At 46.7% G+C, this 18,020-nt stretch overlaps 2 protein-coding genes across 2 annotated transcripts in view; one reads left to right on the forward strand and one right to left on the reverse strand.

Annotated features, from left to right (window-relative positions):
* The window catches only part of SH2D3C (SH2 domain containing 3C), a 31,892-nt gene extending 15,923 nt beyond the window's left edge, over window positions 1-15,969 (reverse strand). Inside the window, exons 1-3 of the mRNA XM_015827409.1 lie at window positions 15,933-15,969; window positions 12,095-12,920; window positions 3,485-3,524 (exon numbers count right to left, since the gene is read on the reverse strand). Of these exons, the coding sequence (XP_015682895.1) occupies window positions 3,485-3,524; window positions 12,095-12,920; window positions 15,933-15,969 (903 nt within the window). The remainder of the gene's footprint in view (window positions 1-3,484; window positions 3,525-12,094; window positions 12,921-15,932) is intronic.
* Window positions 15,970-17,889: 1,920 nt separating this feature from the next.
* CDK9 (cyclin dependent kinase 9) overlaps window positions 17,890-18,020 on the forward strand; it is a 10,613-nt gene continuing 10,482 nt past the window's right edge. Inside the window, exon 1 of the mRNA XM_015827411.1 lies at window positions 17,890-17,981. Coding sequence (XP_015682897.1) covers window positions 17,890-17,981 — 92 coding nt within the window. The remainder of the gene's footprint in view (window positions 17,982-18,020) is intronic.

The following is an 18,020-nucleotide window of genomic DNA, read 5'->3' on the forward strand; positions in this document are numbered from 1 at the left end:
CCCCCCCCAGGTGCCCATCAGGGGTTTGCCTCCCTCTGGCTTTCCCTGCAGTACTGGCAGACCCCCCCCCCTTGCATTCACACAACCTCTTGCAGGTAAACCAGATGTTGCAGCCCAAGAAACTTGGATTGTCCGTCATGGTGGCTGCAAGATCTCGTCACGGACAAACCACCCACGGCTAAAAGTCAGTCCTGAATTATCAGCCTGGTTTGGTGTGAATCTGGCTGCGGGTTCAGGAAAGCACACACACACACACAAGCATCAATGCCCCTCTAAAGCTGCTTCGGCCCCCGTCATTTGCCCTCAGAAGCTGAAAAATAACCCCATATATAGGCAAAGTCCTCAACTTTACGACCACGGTCGGTCGGGGTCCGGATTTCCACGGCTTAAGCAAGGCGGTTCTTAAGCGAGTGAGGCCCGATTTGGCGCTGCTGCAGAAATGGCTTGGCACGGGGCGATGGCAATCTCGAAATCCCTCACCTACTGCCAGGGATTAAACTCAATGCAGAGTTTATCCTAGGTTCGACCTTGCCCGGTTCTCGACAATGCTGCATTCAATATCATTTTAATGTCTTCAAGCAGGTTTTTTTTTTTTTTTTAGTTTTTCCAGCCCTCTGGCAACCAGATTCTGCCCCAATGTCCGCTTAGGGCTTGTGGCCCACCCGGACGAGAAAGAACGGTGCGTCTTTCTCCCCAGCGCAAGCTGTCTGAAGCCAGGAGCGGGCTTTTAATGCCCATCATCCTTAGCCAGATGCAGCAACAGGCGCCGTGGTCCAGTGACTTGGAAGTAACGGGTGGGGTTTTCATGGGTCTTTTGGGGAGGGGGAACAAATGACGAGCTTGAGAGCGCATTGACCGAAATTGGAATTATATGGATCAGGGCCCAGTTAAAATGAGGGGGAATTTTCAGGACCCTCGTTCCAAAAAACCTCAGCAAAGGCCCATCTAAGGAAACATATTTTTATCTTTAGCTGAAAGAGAGAGAGGAGAGAGGGGTAGCTTTATTTCCTGTGGCAGGGAGTTCCACAGCCTGGGAGCAGTCCCCCAAAAGACCCCCCTCTGAGGACTTCCCCCGAGCACCTGTATAGTAACCAGGTGCTTAAAAGGGGAACGTCTCCCCATCTCCTTTTCCCCACCTCTTCACCATTTTCTTAAGAGGATCGTAACATGGGTGGGAAATTTGGGTATTTTTGTCATTTTTAAGCGGGACGTGCCTTTTTTCACACCCGGTTTTGTAATCCCCAACTGGCTAATGGCTAGATAAAATCTGGCGATCACGTTGGCGATCCTGTTTTTATCAGCAGCCGCACGAAAAAGTGCGGCTGAGTTTTGTTCAAACCGGTCCCTTAGATTTTTGAAGCCACGATGTTCTTCTTCTGCCTGGACCTTGTTGGCCTTCCATCTTTCCCTGGAGGATTAAATGGAGTATGCCGTATTTTTCTGGGTGTCGCATTTCCAGCCCACAAGCTAGAAAACTGAGCTGTAGCTGTGGAATGAGCCCCTTTATCGTCTGCTCCTTCCAAAGGCTTGTGACTTGTAATAGTAATAGTAATAATAAAGTTGGAAGGGATCTTGGGGGTCATCTAGTCCAACCCCCTGCTCAGGCAGGAAACCCTACACCATTTCGGACAAATGGCTGTCCAGTCTCTTCTTAAAAAACTTCCAGTGTTGGAGCATTCACCACTTCTGGAGGCAGGTTGTTCCACTGGTTAATTGTTCTCACTGTCAGGAAGTTTCTCCTTAGTTCTAGGTTGCTTCTCTCCTTGCTTAGTTTCCACCCGTTGCTTCTTGTTCTGCCTTCAGGCGCCTTGAAAAATAGCTTGACTCCCTCTTCTTTGGGGCAGCCCCTGAGATACTGGAACACTGCTATCATGTCCCCCCTCATCCTTCTCTTCATTAAACCAGACAGACCCAATTCCAGCAACTGTTCCTTATATGTTTTAGCCTCCAGTCTCCCAATCGTCTTTGTTGCTCTTCTCTGTCCTCTTTCCAGAGTCTCAGCATCTTATTGTTTCTCTTCCTTCTTTTTCGGGCTGCACAAAATAGCTGGAATTATTTCTGAAGAATTCTGAGAATTCCCTTAAGTGATGCCATTTCGCTCGGCCTTGTTTTGAGCGCGAGCCGTTTGGGGGAGGGGGCTGTTTCGCTCCCGGTGTCCCCAGCGCAGGTTGCAAATTGCTTGGCAATCCCTCCCATTTAGATTGCAATCTTAATTTCCTCGCCTAATGTCCTGGGTCCATCTGTCCCATTAGGGGTAGGGCTCGGCCTGAGGCCATCCATCATCCACTTCCAGCTTTGGCATTAATTCTGCTTCTCGGGGCCACGAACGTGCCCCCCCCCAGCCCCTTGGCTTCTTCCTTGCTAAAAAAAAAAAAAAGCAGAGATGCCAGCTCTTCGTTTGCCCATTTTGGAGGACCCAGGTGGCAGCTGGGCTGGAACGCGATGCCAGGCAGCCAAGAATGTTGGCATGGAGTCAAGCGGTTGGAGAAGAATTCTCACCTTCTGGTTGAGGCTTGGCAGCTGCAGAGCAACGGCACCTTCCTATACAGAGGCAGAAGCCGGCGATGCCCGCTGAACATTTATTTTGGTGCCCCTTGTAGCGACCGGCTGCAAGCGAAGCTGGGTGTTGGCTACATTGCATTCATTTACTTCCCCGTATATTCCCCCGGTTTTCTGCTATTCCCTTTGCAATAATCGGCAGGTTTTTTTAATCTACAATCCTCATCCCCAGCCCTGTTCCCATTTCCTTCGGCAAGATTTATGCCTCCTCCTTCACCCTTCGATCAGGCTGGCGGTTCTGCTGGCCTGAATTGTTGTGCCAAGAGAATTGTGACCCTCGCAAGGCCAGCAGACATCCAGCCAAACAAAGGTCCTGTAGTCAGGAGCTCAAGCTGGGGGGAACATCTCGCTGTCTATCGTGCCAGGTTAAAATCACCCCAGCGGGTCCTAAAATCCCAGATATCCTAAGCCCGTGGTGGCGAACCTATGGCACGCGTGCCGAAGGTGGCACGCAGAGCCCTCTCTGTGGGCACGCGGACCGTCGCCCCAGTCCTAGGCCTTCAGCTGGGTTTTATGAAACCTTTTCGCTTTAGGCCTCCGCCGCCGTGTGCAAGAAAAAAAAAGGTTCAATCAGTCAATTTCAACTCGTGGGAAAAAAAAAAAGATCTCGCAAAGTTGGAATTGATTGATTGAACTTTTTAGTCCCACCCAGTTTGCCGTTACCACTGCAGCCACGCCCACCCAATGGGCCACACCCACCCAATGAGCCACACCCACCCGGCACACGATGATATATAAGTGGGTTTTGGGTTGCAGTTTGGGCACTCGGTCTCTAAAAGGTTCGCCATCTCTGTCCTAAGCCGAAGCAATGAGGTGCGAGCGTCAAAGCTTAAGGAACGCATTTTGGGGGCGTCGATAAGATCCATACGCCTTATAATCACAAGGTTACCGAAATAGGAGAAAGGAGAGAGATGGGTTTCCCTACCTTAACGTATTCACTCGAAGATCCCAATCCGTCAGAATGCCTAGAAAATGAGAACATCGTTACAAACGGGCAAAATTGGTCGACATACAAATAGCCATTTAGTGGAACCTTGGAAACATTGCTAAAATAAACCAACAGGAAATCAACAAGCCACAGTTAGTAGCAGACAAAACGCCCAACCATAACACCCACTTTTAGATATTCAAAATCATCTTTTATTTATGTCACTTATTGAAAATTATATGCCGCCTGCCTCGCTGTCGGGGGCTTCTCTTTGCAAGTTCAACCTTGGCTACCTCCTTTGAAAGGGGCCCTCAGAGGTTTCTAGACTGACCACCCTGGTTTAGAAGCCATCAATCCACAGGCTGGACCGAGCACAGGCACAAACCTACATTTCAGCAAACTCTGGCTTAAGTGCAATGAACGTCTTCCATTGAACGATCTCCGGTTGCTCTCAGATATATTATGGTATACATCTATCCATGGATATTTTCTCTTCTTTTGAGTGCCTCGCTTTCTAGTTAGGAATGCACCGAAAGCTTTCAACAAAGGTTTTTTCCCCCCATTTTGTGCATTGAAAATTGAACAATGACATCACTGCATTAATAAAGTCTTGGGATATTTGGCTTATAATTAGGTATCACCCACTGTGTCTCTTTTCAAGACTTGGAGTTCACGCATCCCTTTGGAGAATTCAGAACACCGTGTTTAACGTATCCTGTCAATCCATGATACAACAACCCTGTAGAGCAGGCCGACGGCATAGAATAATCTGCGACTTACAACAATTCGTTTAGTGACTGTTCAGTTACAACGGCACAGAAAAAAAACAATTGTGATCATTTTTCACAGTTATGACCGCCGTAGCATCCCCATATGATCCAAATTCAGACGCTGGGCAACTGACTCGTATTTATGACGGTCGCAGAGTCCCTGGGGAATCACGTGATCTCCTTTTGCGACCTTCTGACAAGCAAAGTCAATGTGGGGGAAGCCGGATTGACTTAACAACTGTGTTACTAACTTATCAATGGCAATAATAATAATAATAATAATAATAATAATAATAATAATAATACCATCAAACATCCACATCTGCCTATCCCAGGTCCTTGGTAAGGAGTCGATAGGTAGACAAAATGCCAAATCCAGTCTGAACATCTGGCTGACTGTGCGATGATCCTCAATAATAATAATAATAATAATAATAATAATAATAACAACAACAACAACAACAACCTGACTACAAGCAGTGGCATGACAAAGTACCAACAATGGTGCATTGGAAGATCTGCAAGAAATATCATTTGCCTGTAAGCAAAAACTGGTAGGAACATAAAATAGAGGAAGTCATAGAAAATGATAAAATTAAACCGCTTTGGGACTTCAGAATTCAAACAGACAAAGCACCTGCAACATAACACCCTGGACTTAACAATTGTCGATAAGAAAGACAAAAAAGTCTGGATAGTGGACGTGGCAGTGCCTGGAGACAGCAGAATAGACGAGAAAGAACTGGAGAAGATCACAAAACACAAAGACCTACAAATAGAAATAGAAAGACTGTGGGCAAAGGCAAGCAAGGGTAGTACCAATAGTAATAGGCGCCTTGGGTGCAATCCCAAAACAACTGGAGCACCACTTGAACACCATCATCGGCATTGACAAATTCGCCATTAGTCAATTGCAAAAGGCGGCCTTACTAGGAACCGCCTCCATCCTGCGACGAGATCTGTAATACCATTAAACATCCACATCTGCCTATCCCAGGTCCTTGGGAAGGACTTGATGGATAGACAAAAATGCCAAATCCAGTCTGAATATCTGGCTGACTGTGCGATGATCCGTAATAATAATAATAATAATAATAATAATAATAATAATAATAATAATAATAATAATAATAATAATAATAATAATAATAATAATAATAATAATAATAATAATAATAATAATAAAGTTGGAGGGGACCTTGGAGGTCATCTAGTCCATCCCCCTGCTCAGGCAGGAAACCTTATACCATTTAACCACCGTGGCAAGGAAGGTCGTAAAATGGGACAAAACGCGCTGAACAAATGTCTCACTGAACAACAGACGGTTTGGGCTCAATTGTGATCAGTTAAGTCAAGGACTCCCCTGTATTGTCCCAGAGATAATAGGGACCACTTTGGCTTATCTAGCTAGGTGTCTCATCAACATGGCTTAAAGTGGGTCTGTTCTTACCTTTGAGACTTTTTTTTTTAAAAAAGACATTTAAAAATATGATAGACAAGCTGGTGGCCTGCACACTATTTGTCAACAGCCGGGCTGTTTGGCGATGACAATCGTGGTCTTTTTTTTTGCTTTGATTCAACACGTGTTTTTTGTCCCCCAGGATCGGGGAGGAAGCGATGAATGCACAGATGTGCGCACACCCGTTTCCTCGCTGCTTCCCTGCCCGGCTCACCCCGCCCCATCTGTTTCCCCCCAACGGTTCCTGAATGGCAGGAACACCAAGGCCCATCTCGCAGGATGGAAACGGTGGGGGCTGGAGAAGAGGGACGAAAATAGCTGGGAGGGTCCCGGGGTCAGCAACCAGGCGGGCTTCCTGTGCTGGAAGTGGTTAGTCTTCATCCTTTTTCCCTTTGGGCTGATTTCTCCACCGTGGAGTAGGATGTGGCTAAATATTAGGACGCTTTTCCTGTCTCTTGTACAGGTTAAATTGTTTTCTTGGGCAGGAAACTTTTTCCACCCTAACTTCTTTTCTCTCGTCTTTTAGCCTTCCTTCTCTTGTCAACTCCACTCAGCCTCCCATTGAAGTTGGTTCTTCTTTCTGCTTGTGAATTTCTCCCCTTGTCTAAGTATATTTACATGTAAATTTAAATACATTTAAATCTATTTACCCATGTGTCTATTTATCCATGGAGTAGGACTGAATTGCTTTTATCCTCCTCCTCTATTCCACTACCTTCTCTTGTTGGTCTTATTATTGTTGTTATTATTACTTGGATATTGTGATTATTGTTACTCTGTTGCTTTGCATGTACATTGAGAACTTATGCACTGAAGACAAATTCCTTGTGTGTCTATCACACAAGAGTTCCGTTATTCTATTCTATTCTATTCTATTCTATTCTATTCTATTCTATTCTATTCTATTCTATTCCATTCCATTCCATTCCATTCCATTCTAGACAAAATCTCTGCAAACCTAAACTTCATTTCCACTTTTTGACCAGTTTTCTGAAGATGGCCAACTGGGTTTATTTGAATAGAAGTGAGACTGACATTCAGAAGTACCAAATAGAATAGAATAGAATAGGAATAGGAATAGGAATAGGAATAGGAATAGGAATAGAATAGAACAGGAATAGAATAGAACAGGAATACCGTACAATAGAGCAGAACAGAATAGAATTATTCTAGTCTTCCATATTCTATTCTATTCTATTCTATTCTATTCTATTCTATTCTATTCTATTCTATTCTATTCTATTCTCCCCTTAACCTCTCCCTTCTATCCTCAGCTTATCGGCTACCTTATATGATTTGCTATCAGTCTCTTTGTCTCCCACCCATCAGCCATCACTTCTGCCCTCTTGAATACAATCCAGCAAATGACATTTGCAACTCAATTGGACAGGCTATAAAAGAATAGGAAAAACAAAAAAAAAGAATTGTAGTGCCAGCAAAGGAACATTTGATTCCCCCCCCCCCTCACAAGTGAAGAAACAGCCCCTGAACTTAAGGATCTTCCTTCATCTGGTTTTGGCCAAGTGGTAAACTGGGTCTAAAGTTAGGCTGAGATCAGCAAAGTCCTTGTCGACGTGGGAGATAAATTGGGAAGCCAGGAGACAAGTTAGATGGGGGAAAAGGCTGGCAGAGCATCTGCTGTTTAAATATTCAACAAGCCACCTTCATTTGAGGAATGATCTCAGCCTGGTGTTTTTTTTTTTAATGATTACTATAGCAATAATTCCTCTTAGGAGAGTACGTGTGTTTTTCTGCTCGGCGTCCCGGTCGTTCTCGCTGAAAATACACACACATCAATATAACAATAGCAAAACAAACAAACAAAAAGTTTTAAAACGGCTGTGAAGATGAGCTCTCAAATACAGGCTCTTGTAACACTGTGGCTGCCAGCCCGCCCCGGCTGTTAGCTTCTTTAGAGCCTCCACATCCAGAGGCAGTCTATCTGACTCATTCAGAGATGACCAAACTGCGTGCGTAGCTCCCATTTCAGAGCGAAATGCTTAAAAATAAAGAGCATCTTGCGCTGAGCAACAGCTGGGCGAAGGGAGGGAGGGAGCTCCCGGGTAGACAACGATGTCCTGGTTTTTCGTTAACCATAGTTTATCCCCTCTCCCGCGCTAGGCCAGATTTGCCTGGCCTGCTATCTCGAACGCTCGGCCGACTTTTGAAACGCTCTTTAAGAGGTCGAACCAGCCTGGTTCAACCCTGGTTGAAGAGGTTTGTAACAAACTTGGCCAGCCGCCAGGACAAAAATCAGAACCGTGGGAAACCGATCTGCAGAGACCCTCATGATCTCGGAAACCCCCTCCCCAGCCCTAAGGGCTCTTTTTCTCCCCCCTCCACAAATTTGCTATTGTCACCTCATTCCGACCTCGATGGGCCTTTTTGCAGCCACCCTCCCAGTTGCCCCCAAAGTTTTCCAGGCAGCGCAAAGCACCAGAAGGCAGACTTTGGGGGTGGGTTGGGGGGGGACCGTGAGAAAAATTCCAGGGTCGTGAATCTGGCTGGAGGGTGGGATGGGGGGGGGATTCTGGGCAGGAAACCAAGAATTGGAGAGCAACTGGGGACTAAATCTGAAAAAAGCAGAAATTTTCCGGCTGCTGTCTCCCTAAGACACCCCCCCCAATCCCTTTCCTTGCTTCTCATCTTAAGCCCTGCTTAAAAAAAAACCCTCCCCATATCCTCCACCCCCATACTCCCACGCAGGGAAAAGATACATATATATAAATATCTGTCTTTTTGGCCTCCTAACTGCTAACAGATGTTCTCCGCCAGCGTCTGATTCCCAGGAAAAAGGCCGGCTCGGGTAATTCGGCAAGGAAAGGACGGTGGGAATTTTTTTGGAAGGAAGCTGACCACTTTTTTTTTCTTGACCGGTCAAAGGGCAGGGGGGGATTTTACGGCCCTGCTTGGGGAGGGTCAGCCCCATTGTGGCTGCCGCAGCTTAAGCCAAGACGCTTCCTTGCAATCTTGAATCTGGGCCCTTCCAAATAAAATCATTTTTTTTAGGGTACAAGAAAGCCTAACAATTATCTGTACAGATGCTAAAGTATTCTCTCTCTTTTTTGGGGGGGAACTGAAAGACCAACAGGGTGGGCTTGTTATGCCCCCCTGGAAGGCATCAATCTGACCTACGAACCCCAGCGGCTGCGTTTATAGGATTCATGTGCGAACCAGACAAGGTGGCCTTTAAACCGATGCAAGCGAATAAAAAGTGCAGATAATTCTCGACTTACAACAGTTCATTTCGTGACCGTTCGTAGCTACCGCGGCCCTGGAAAAAGTGACTTATACGGCCGTTTTTCACACTTACGACCGTTGCCGCGTCCCAAATGGCCCGTGGGATTTACCTGCGGATGCTTGACAACTGACTCGCATTTATGACGGTTGCAATGGCCCGGGGGTCGTATGATTCCCCTTTTGCCCACCTTCTGACAATGAGGGAAACAAGAGCCACGTAACAACTGCGTTACTAACTTAACAATTGTTAAGATTCACTTAATAACTGTGGGCGCGAGAAAGGTCGTAAAATAGAAGCAAAACTCGTTTAAATACCTATCTCATTTAGAGCAAGAGAGATTTGGGCTCAGTTGTGGATTATCCGTATTGTCCCAACCGGATGCTCTTCCTTCTGGAATACACCTCCCATCTTCCCCAGCAAGGATGGAATTACACCCCCAAAGCAATGGGGCCGAACTAGGATCTTTGCCGTTTTCCCCACGGAGTAGGGGTGTAAGATTGGGACACAGCAACCGAGTATTAGGAAGGGAGTGGAGAGACGGTTAAGGGGCTGAACTCAAGCAGAAAAAAAACAACCAGGGTTATATTCTCGCAGAGGGGAGGAATTTGGAGCCTGGCCTACCTCACAGGGGTGCTGTGAAGCTATGCTTCACAAAACGGTGCAGAGAAAGAGGGCTTAGAGCAAGGGTCCCCAATCCCCGGTCTGTGGACCGGTACCGGGCCGCAGCATGCCAGCATCCGGTCCGCACAAACAAGCAAAGCCCCCTCCCCGGGATGCGGGCAGCGCACAAAACCACGCACTCTCCGGTCCGTGGGAAAACCTCTCTCCACGGAACCGGTGATCCCTCGTACCCAAAAAGTTGGGGTCCTCTGGCTTAGAGTAACCCCTAGATAAAGTGTCACATTTCCTGCATCTCCGCTACTTTCACGATAGAAATAGCTGCAATGTTATTAATCATGGTTTATTAGCCACCGTCCTAATAAGCCACCAGCATCCTAAGCAAACTGCTCTGGAGGAATCCATTTGATTCAAAAAGAACGTTATTAGGGTGGAAAAATATTGGCCCCCTCCAATTTCCTTGCTCTCTGTCTTGATCATCAAAACAACCGGCCTCTTTCTTTCAATGGTTGATTTTTTTTTTGAAACTCACTGCTGTTTTCTAATTTATTTATTTATTCACCGTTTATTTCTCTTAAGCAGACGGGAAACCCCAAACGGTTTTGAGACTTACGGGAGCTAGCAATCCCGAAGCAATCAATCGGGTCCTTTGATTCAAACCTGCACAGATTTTCTTGTCTTTTCTTTTTTTTTCTGGAGGGGGGGGGAGAGGAATAAATTTGGAGGAAGAGGGTAGAGACACCTAGACGTTGGCCCGACCAGAGATGAACCGGCAGAGAAAAGAGGGCGAAAAAGAAGAGAATTGCATTTTATTTTATTTTTTTAAAAATGCCATTAAAAAAACAGCGGCCTAAAGAGATGGACCAGGATGTAGAAGAAACTTCCTGAATATTTCAAAAGTGGGGTTTGAAATGTTGGAAAGCTAACCCTGAAAAGGAGAATACAACCCAAAAAATGGTTTTGTCTTCGCGTGCTTTCGTTTTTAACCTGGCATGTAAACCTGGCTACTGTGGTTCGTAAGCCATGATTCCTGGATTAGCCGTGATCGGTGACCCTGCCCGTTTTGGTCTGAACAACACGACATCCCACCTGTGAGGACGCAGCCCTTGTAGCTTGCAAAACCTGGTTTCATAATAAGGTTAATGTCACTTACTTGACACCCCATCGTTAGAAAGAAAAAACCCCAAAACCCCGCAGCTTAGCGCAGTGGCCCAAACTAGGATTGTTAGGGTACTGTTGCAACAATTGTCAATTGTGCCATAGACCCTGGTTGAGATGTTGTGGGTCCGTCTACCTAACTGGGATTCCAGAACAATAGCTGGAGAACCAAACTCAGCACTGAGATGTGAACAAATGCCAATTCTGGCCCAACGAATCCCGCTGGCCTTACCTGACCGGGTCCAGGTTGGGGCATCGCATCCCCACCTCGGCCATGGCTTCTCCTGCCCGGTTGCACCCCAGAAGGAATGGGGGAAAGTGGGGATCTTCTCCACGCTCCACAAGACGGGCTGCCCCCCCCTCTGTTCAGCTGCTCTGTCTCCTCTGGCTTTGCCAGCCTTGACCATCCAGGCCCCTCCCTCCCTCCCTTCCTCTGGGCCTCGGTTTCTCCTCCCGGTCCCTCCCTCTTCCCCTGGAATGCACAGCCCAGCAGAGCCTGGGAGCCGAGCGCAGGGGACATTGCTGGTTGTCCACTTAGACCTGGAACCTTCTCTAATCCCAGTCTCCTGAGTTTACAAAGCCCCCACCCACCCTTGGGAGGGTGTGTATGTGTGTGTGGGGTCCATCTCTTGGGTCAGAGCAAAGTAAGGGAAGACCCTTAGAATGATGGATAGAGCATCTGCAGCATGGAAGCACCAGCCATGTTGGGGCCGTTGAGGACAACTGGGTGGCAGGAGACCAAATTTCTTTCTTTCTCTTTTTTTTGGCAACGGGTAGCAACAAATCTCCTGCCTGGTTCCTTGACCTTGTCTTGTCCACCACCCAAAGGGGTTGTGTCCCTTGTGTAAGATGGATTGTCCTCTTCTCTCCCAAATCACAGCAATGTCTTCCCTCCTGTCTGCCGGTCTTCTGCCTGACGTAATGGCGTCCTCCTCCTTACTACAGTAGTAGGGCTGCTTTCTCTCAGCCGCAACCTAGTTCAATAAGATGAACGTCTACCCTAGGGTAGAGCTTCTCAACCTCAGCAGTTCTAAGAGGGGTGGACTTCAACTCCCAGAATTCCCCAGCCAGAGAAGTCCACCCCTGTTAAATTTGCTGAGGTTGAGGTACACTATCTTAGAGGACCTCCCTGGCCGTAATTTTTTGGGGGTGGGGGGAAGAGTGAGGGATTTTTGAAATGGAGCTAGCTCAGGGGTCTTCAAACGTGGCCTTTTGATGACTTGTGTTGGCTGAGGAATTCTGGGAGTTGAAGTCCACAAGTCCCCTGAGCTAGATCCACATTACCCAAAGAGAACCAGTGAGGGATGGACCATTCACCCAAACCTTGGTTCCAACAGGGTTCCGCCACAGTCCCATCTCACCTTTCTTCTGGGTCCTCCTCCGAGGTTGTCTCTGCCGTCTCTTGGTCTCTAGATTCCTTGACCCTTTCCTCACGGGACAGGATTGCTTCTGTGGCCAGATCTTGGCCGAGGTCTTGCTGAGTCTTCGTAGGCTTCTTCTCTTTGGTGGATTTCTTGGACTGCCCAGCACGGGCCCTCGGCATGGTGCCCAGGTGGCTGTAGGCATCACAAGACTGGGCATAGTGAGATGGACTTAAGGGGAAGACTTCTAGGTCATCTTGGGCCCTCTCAAAGAGTCTAATGGTTCCTTGAAGACAATCCTGTTCTTTCTCCTTTGCTCCTGGGCTGGACATCTCTCCAGGCTCAAGGAAACGTTGAGAAGATTTCTCAGCCTGGACCATTGCTTCTGAGGAACCGCTTGGGTCAATGTTGACCACAGAAGATGACCTCTCTTTCTCGTTGGGTTCTGCTCCTTCTCCCCACGTTGGAGAACCTGTCTGCGGAGCAGCAGACGCCCTCACCATGTCTCCAAGCTCGGTGGCCCCGGGTAACGTTGGCTCCAAGGCCTTCTCGGCCCCATGGCTCCCAACCTTCTGTCTAGAGCTGCCTCTGGGCATGGTGCCCATGTGGGTGAACATGTGGCTGGAGCAGGCATAATGCGACGGGCTTTTGGGGCCAGCCCCCAAGTCGTCTTGCGTGATCTCGAAGTTGAGGGTCAGGAAGCCTTTAGAAGAGAGCGACCCCCCTCCGTAGGACTCGGAGAGTCTGGGGGCAACGGAGACTCTGCGGAAGCCGAAGCTGCGAGGAATGCTACTCAGGCTTCCAAACCCCTTGAGCTTAAAAAACTCTGAAATAAATTTAAAAAAAAACAAACAAACAAAGAGGGTCACTTATTTTCCCAGGAACGACACTGGCTGAGATTTGCAAGATGCGTTGTTGTTGTTTTTCCTCCCCAAACATATTTCTACCCGTCTCCAATGAATCGGAAACTGTTGGGATTATTTATTTATTTTTATCCCACCCCCCCCCCCAGAGACGCAGCTATCTTTTCCTAGCATGATTTTGAATTTTTTTAAAAAATAATTCTCCTCTCTGCTTGAACAGGAGGGTGCAGAAAATCAGCCGGGCGTGTTTTCTTTCTTTTTTGGAATCTAATTCTCTTGAGAGTTTAAGAGTAAAAAAATCAATAAATAAAAAATCAATAGCAACATTGTAGGATGAAGAAGAAAAAGAGGAAAAGGGAGAAGGAAAAAGAAGCCGAAGTGCAAAAAAGAAAAAAAAGATAGAAAGAAAAACAGAAAAAGAAAGTTCCTTCCTTTAGATGTTTTTTTTTTTATCTTTACAGCAGTTATAAGAAGAGCTGCCAACTTACTTCTAAGGTTGCTTTGCGACTCTTCTTTCTACAAATCGTCAAAACCAGAGATCATGAGTTCATTTTGGTTTTGGTTTTTCACAAAAAAAGTCCACAAGGGGTTTTCCAGCCACCAATAAATGTAGATAATGTCTTTTTTCTCCCCCTAATCAATGATTAATTTAACCCCTTCCGCAAGTACAATCATCTCCATCAACTATCCCTGTCATATATATTGCCAAATCTTTCCATCTTTGTGCACGCAATCATCTTGCTACAATTATCACGTATAAAAACAAAACTCTAAGACCTTTTTTCCCAACTTTTTATTTATCAACCCCAAAGGAAATGATTTAATTTCAATTGCATATGAATCATATATGTGAAAGCTGTGAAAATATCTCACATCCTGGGCATAAACTGTTTGAGCAAAATGACACTGTAGGATATTGCACACCAGAACTAGACACAAGGACGGGGTTTTTCCCCCCCACACCATCACTCTGCTAAACAACATATTCCCACAACATTGTCAAACTATCTAGTAAGGCTTCATTACTATTCTTCTTCTTATCTTTCCTATTCCTTATCTCCTAATCTACTTTATCACTATAACTTTGTTGCTTGTATCTTACGATTTATATTGTTTGATTTAGTATCCTAGTCTAATTTATGTTCATTTCTTATTCAGCATCCTATGACTATCACTAAGTGTTGCATCTTACGATTTATGATGAAATTATTTTTACGAGGACTATGATCGTGATTTATCACTTGTTGCTTGCATGTACACTGACAGCTTCTACATCTTGGGTGTGTCCAATCACACATGGACCACGAAGAATTCTATTCTATTCTAATTCTGTCTTTAAAATGTTCTGTCTTTGAACGTCCTGCCAATATTAGCTTGCGGAACAAACACTATTTCAACACTTCTGAGCTTCGTAGGACGGGCACGAGGCCTGACCCACCGTCTTCCCTGGAGGTAGACTCCACAAACCCAGTGGGCCGGGGAGGATGGGGGTGTTAGTTCCACACAGCAGGAAGCCACTGTTTTGGGGGTTACAGAGCCCAGAGATTATGGAGCACAAATAGCAAGCGACGGGCCTGCAGTGCAGATCAAAATCTGCCCACTTCCTGGGGAGGGTTCCTGTTTCACGCTTCTTTCAGCTGACACCTGCTTTCGGAAAGAGCGAGGCCTCCATTCTGCTCCGTTTGTAGTTACTACGGAGGCCCCTGGCTTACTACCGCAACAGCTTAAATTTCTGTTGCAGAAGGAGACATCGCTTAAGCGGGTTTTGCCTCATTTTACGACCTTCCTCGCCCAGGTTCGAACAGTCACTAAACAAACTGTTTCGTTGAGGACGACCTGTACAAGGTAGAAGCTGGAGCAGTTGTTGTATCTGGAATAAGATCAGCCAAGCATCCGATTTGCCGGAACAAAGCTTTCTAGGTTCGCCGTTCAGAACAATGTGGACTAGCCTCTTAGAAAGGCCGACCGATACCGTAGCACACCGAGAGGCAGTCTCATCCTGAAGCCAAGCCCAGCTTAAATGTCCCGAGATACGGGGACTCTCTCCAGTTTGTGGGCAAACGTTTTATACCGCAGCTTTTAGCGTTTTCTCAACTTTATCCACTTGAAAATGTGTGCCTTTTAATTCCCAGCATCTCCCAGCCATTAGGGGGATTATGGGAGTTGAAGTCCCTCCATCATAAAGTAGACCATGTTGAGAAGCAACTGCTGTAGCTGACATACACACTCGGACACTCAAGCTGGGTTTAGAAAGAAAAAACCCCAGGCTATAAAGCAGACCAAGTTAAAAAACTGGATGGAATTGTAAATTGTAAATACCGGGTCCAATCGTAAATCATTTCTGCACTGCTGCCAAGGCAATTACCGGCTAACACTCAGCCCCCGAGTTTATGCTGAATTGTCCTTTACCTTTTGCACAGCTCAGCCCAAAACCTGGCAGCTCTGCCCCGGAATCATGAGGGCTAGAAACTTACCTCTTAACCTCCCGACTGGGTGCGGATCGCTCACCTGGCTAAACAGCTTGGCTAGCTGGATCTCAAGCGCCTGGATCCCGCCAACCCATAAAAGCAGCAGTTTAAATCAGGGATTTATCTCGTCACTCAAGCGGTCGATCCAGCTGCCAAATTTCAGGAAAAATTCAACCCCCCTCCCCAAGTCCTTTGCATTGTCCCCAAAGTTGCAAAAGTGAGGGTTTTTTTTGCTTAAAATTTTAAACTACCCTTCCCTTTATACGTTTTTTCCAGCTTGAACATTCACACGATAGGGGAGAAAAAAAAAATAGTGGCCAATCCAGGAGTTTTGCTGGGGGGGGGGGGAATGCAGGTATCCTCTTGAAGTCCCTCCAAGCAACATCTGTGCAAGCCACTCAACACACACACACACACACACGTCCAGTCTGGTTATTTCCTGCCCCTAATGAACAAGCCGTGAAAATCTGCTGCCCTCTTGCCCCCCCACCTGATGCCACCACTTACTTTTAAAGCCACCTTTTTTCTTCTGGCTCTCAGCCATGTTTTTTTGGCCCCTCCGATTCGGCCCGGAGAAGTTTTGCAAGTGATGTGTCATCAAATTGTCCTGCCTCCCTTCCTCTCCCACAGCCACCCAGGCACCCACCTACCCCACGCCTCCCTTCCTTGCTCTTTTGCTGGCTTTCCTCTCTTCTCGCACAAGACACGCCTGCACCCTACCGATCTCTCAAAACTGGTTTTTCCCCCCCCTCCTCTCTTGATTTTGTTTATTATTATTTTTTTTTAAAAGGAAACTGGGGAGGAACAGAACCCAAACGCATTTGCATTTGTAGGGGAGAAAGGTGGGTTTTTACCCTCTTGATTTCTCCAGTGTGCCAAACTCCTCGGTCTTACGTGGGGAAAGCATGAAAAAGCCCAGCTTTTGCAGGGTGAGATAAATCTGGGTTAAAATTTAACAAAATCGGCCCAAAAGGACGAAGCTGCATCTTGAGTCAAGACACGGTTGTAGAAAAAAAAACACTTTTCCCCCCCCGCAAATGTTTCTGTTCCTCGTTGAGCTGATAAGAGGAAACAGCTTAACAAGGCAGACTTTTTTGTTTATTTTTAGGAAAAATACTCAAATGTTGCATTGCATCACGTCTTTGCTACCGCTTTCCCTCGTTTTCACCAACGGTTATTTTTAGAACAGCAGTCCTGGGTGTAGTTATTTCCCAGGCAGGAATGGGACTTCTTTTTTTTAACGTTTTTTGCAACCATATTTCAAAAGACGAGTCGGGTTAGGAGAGAAAGAGAGAGAAAAGAAAGAAACAGAAAGAAAAAAGAAGAAGAAAGGAAGAAAGAAAGAGAAAGAAAGAAAGAAAGAAAGAAAGAAAAAGAAAGAAAAAGAAAGAAAAAGAGGAGGAGGAAAGAAACAAAGAGAGAAGAGGAGAAGGAAAGAAAGAAAGAAAAAGAAAGAAAGAGAAAGGAAAGAAAAAGAGAAAGAGAAAGAGAAAGAGAAAGAACGAAAGAAAGAAAGAAAGAAAGAAAGAAAGAAAGAAGAAAGGAAAGAAAGAGGAGGAAAGAAAAAAGAAAGAGAGAAGAGGAAGAGGAAAGAAAGAAAAAGAAAGAAAAAGAAAAGGAGGAGGAAAGAAACAAGAAAGAGACAAGAGGAGAAGGAAAGAAAGAAAGAAAGAAAGAAAGGAGAGAAAGAAAGAAAGAAAAGAAGGAAAGAAAGAAAGAAAAGAAAGAGGAGGAAAGAAAAAAGAAAGAGAGAAGAGGAAGAGGAAAGAAAGAAAAAGAAAGAAAAAGAAAAGGAGGAGGAAAGAAACAAGAAAGAGACAAGAGGAGAAGGAAAGAAAGAAAGAAAGGAAAGAGAGAAAGAAAGAAAGAAAGAAAGAAAAAGAAAGAAAAAGAAAGAAAAAGAAGAGGAAAGAAACAAGAAAGAGAGGAGGAGGAAAGAAAGAAAGAAAGAAAAGAAAGAAAGAAAGAAAGAGAAAGAAAGAAAGAAAGAAAGAAAGAAAGAAAGAAAGAAAGAAAGAAAGAAGAAAGAAAAGGGAGAAAGGAAAGAGGGGAAAATGGGAAAAGGAGCCCATCATCCCCCGCACAGCCCATCATCCCCCCAGAGCCCTTCATCCCCCCAGAGCCCATCCTCCTCCCAGAGCCCATCATCCCCTCCCAGAGCCCATCCTCCTCCGCAGAGCCCATCCTCCCCTCCCACAACCCATCATCCCCCCACCCGAGCCCATCGTCCCCTCCCACCGCCCATCCTCTCCTCCCGGAGTCCCGGGCGCTTGGAGCCTGCCGGCCGGCCGGGCGGCTGCGAACTACGCCTCCCAGGCTGCCCCGCGGCGGCCCCGCCCGGCCGCGCCGGAAGTGCTGAGGGAGGGCGCGGCCGGGCGGAAGCGCGGCCGGAAGCGCCCCTGCGCGCTCGGGGGACGGAGCCTGCCGGCCGCCCGCGGCGTTTGGGGGGGGCGCGGGGACGGCCATGGCCAAGCAGTACGACGCGGCCGAGTGCCCGTACTGCGACGAGGTCTCCAAGTACGAGAAGCTGGCCAAGATCGGGCAGGGCACCTTCGGGTAAGGCGCGCCCGGCCCGGCCTTCCCACGTGGGTGTGG

The sequence above is a fragment of the Protobothrops mucrosquamatus genome, unplaced genomic scaffold (assembly GCF_001527695.2).
Source record: "Protobothrops mucrosquamatus isolate PMUCROS unplaced genomic scaffold, P.Mucros_1.0 scaffold3677, whole genome shotgun sequence".
Lineage (NCBI taxonomy): Eukaryota > Metazoa > Chordata > Lepidosauria > Squamata > Viperidae > Protobothrops > Protobothrops mucrosquamatus.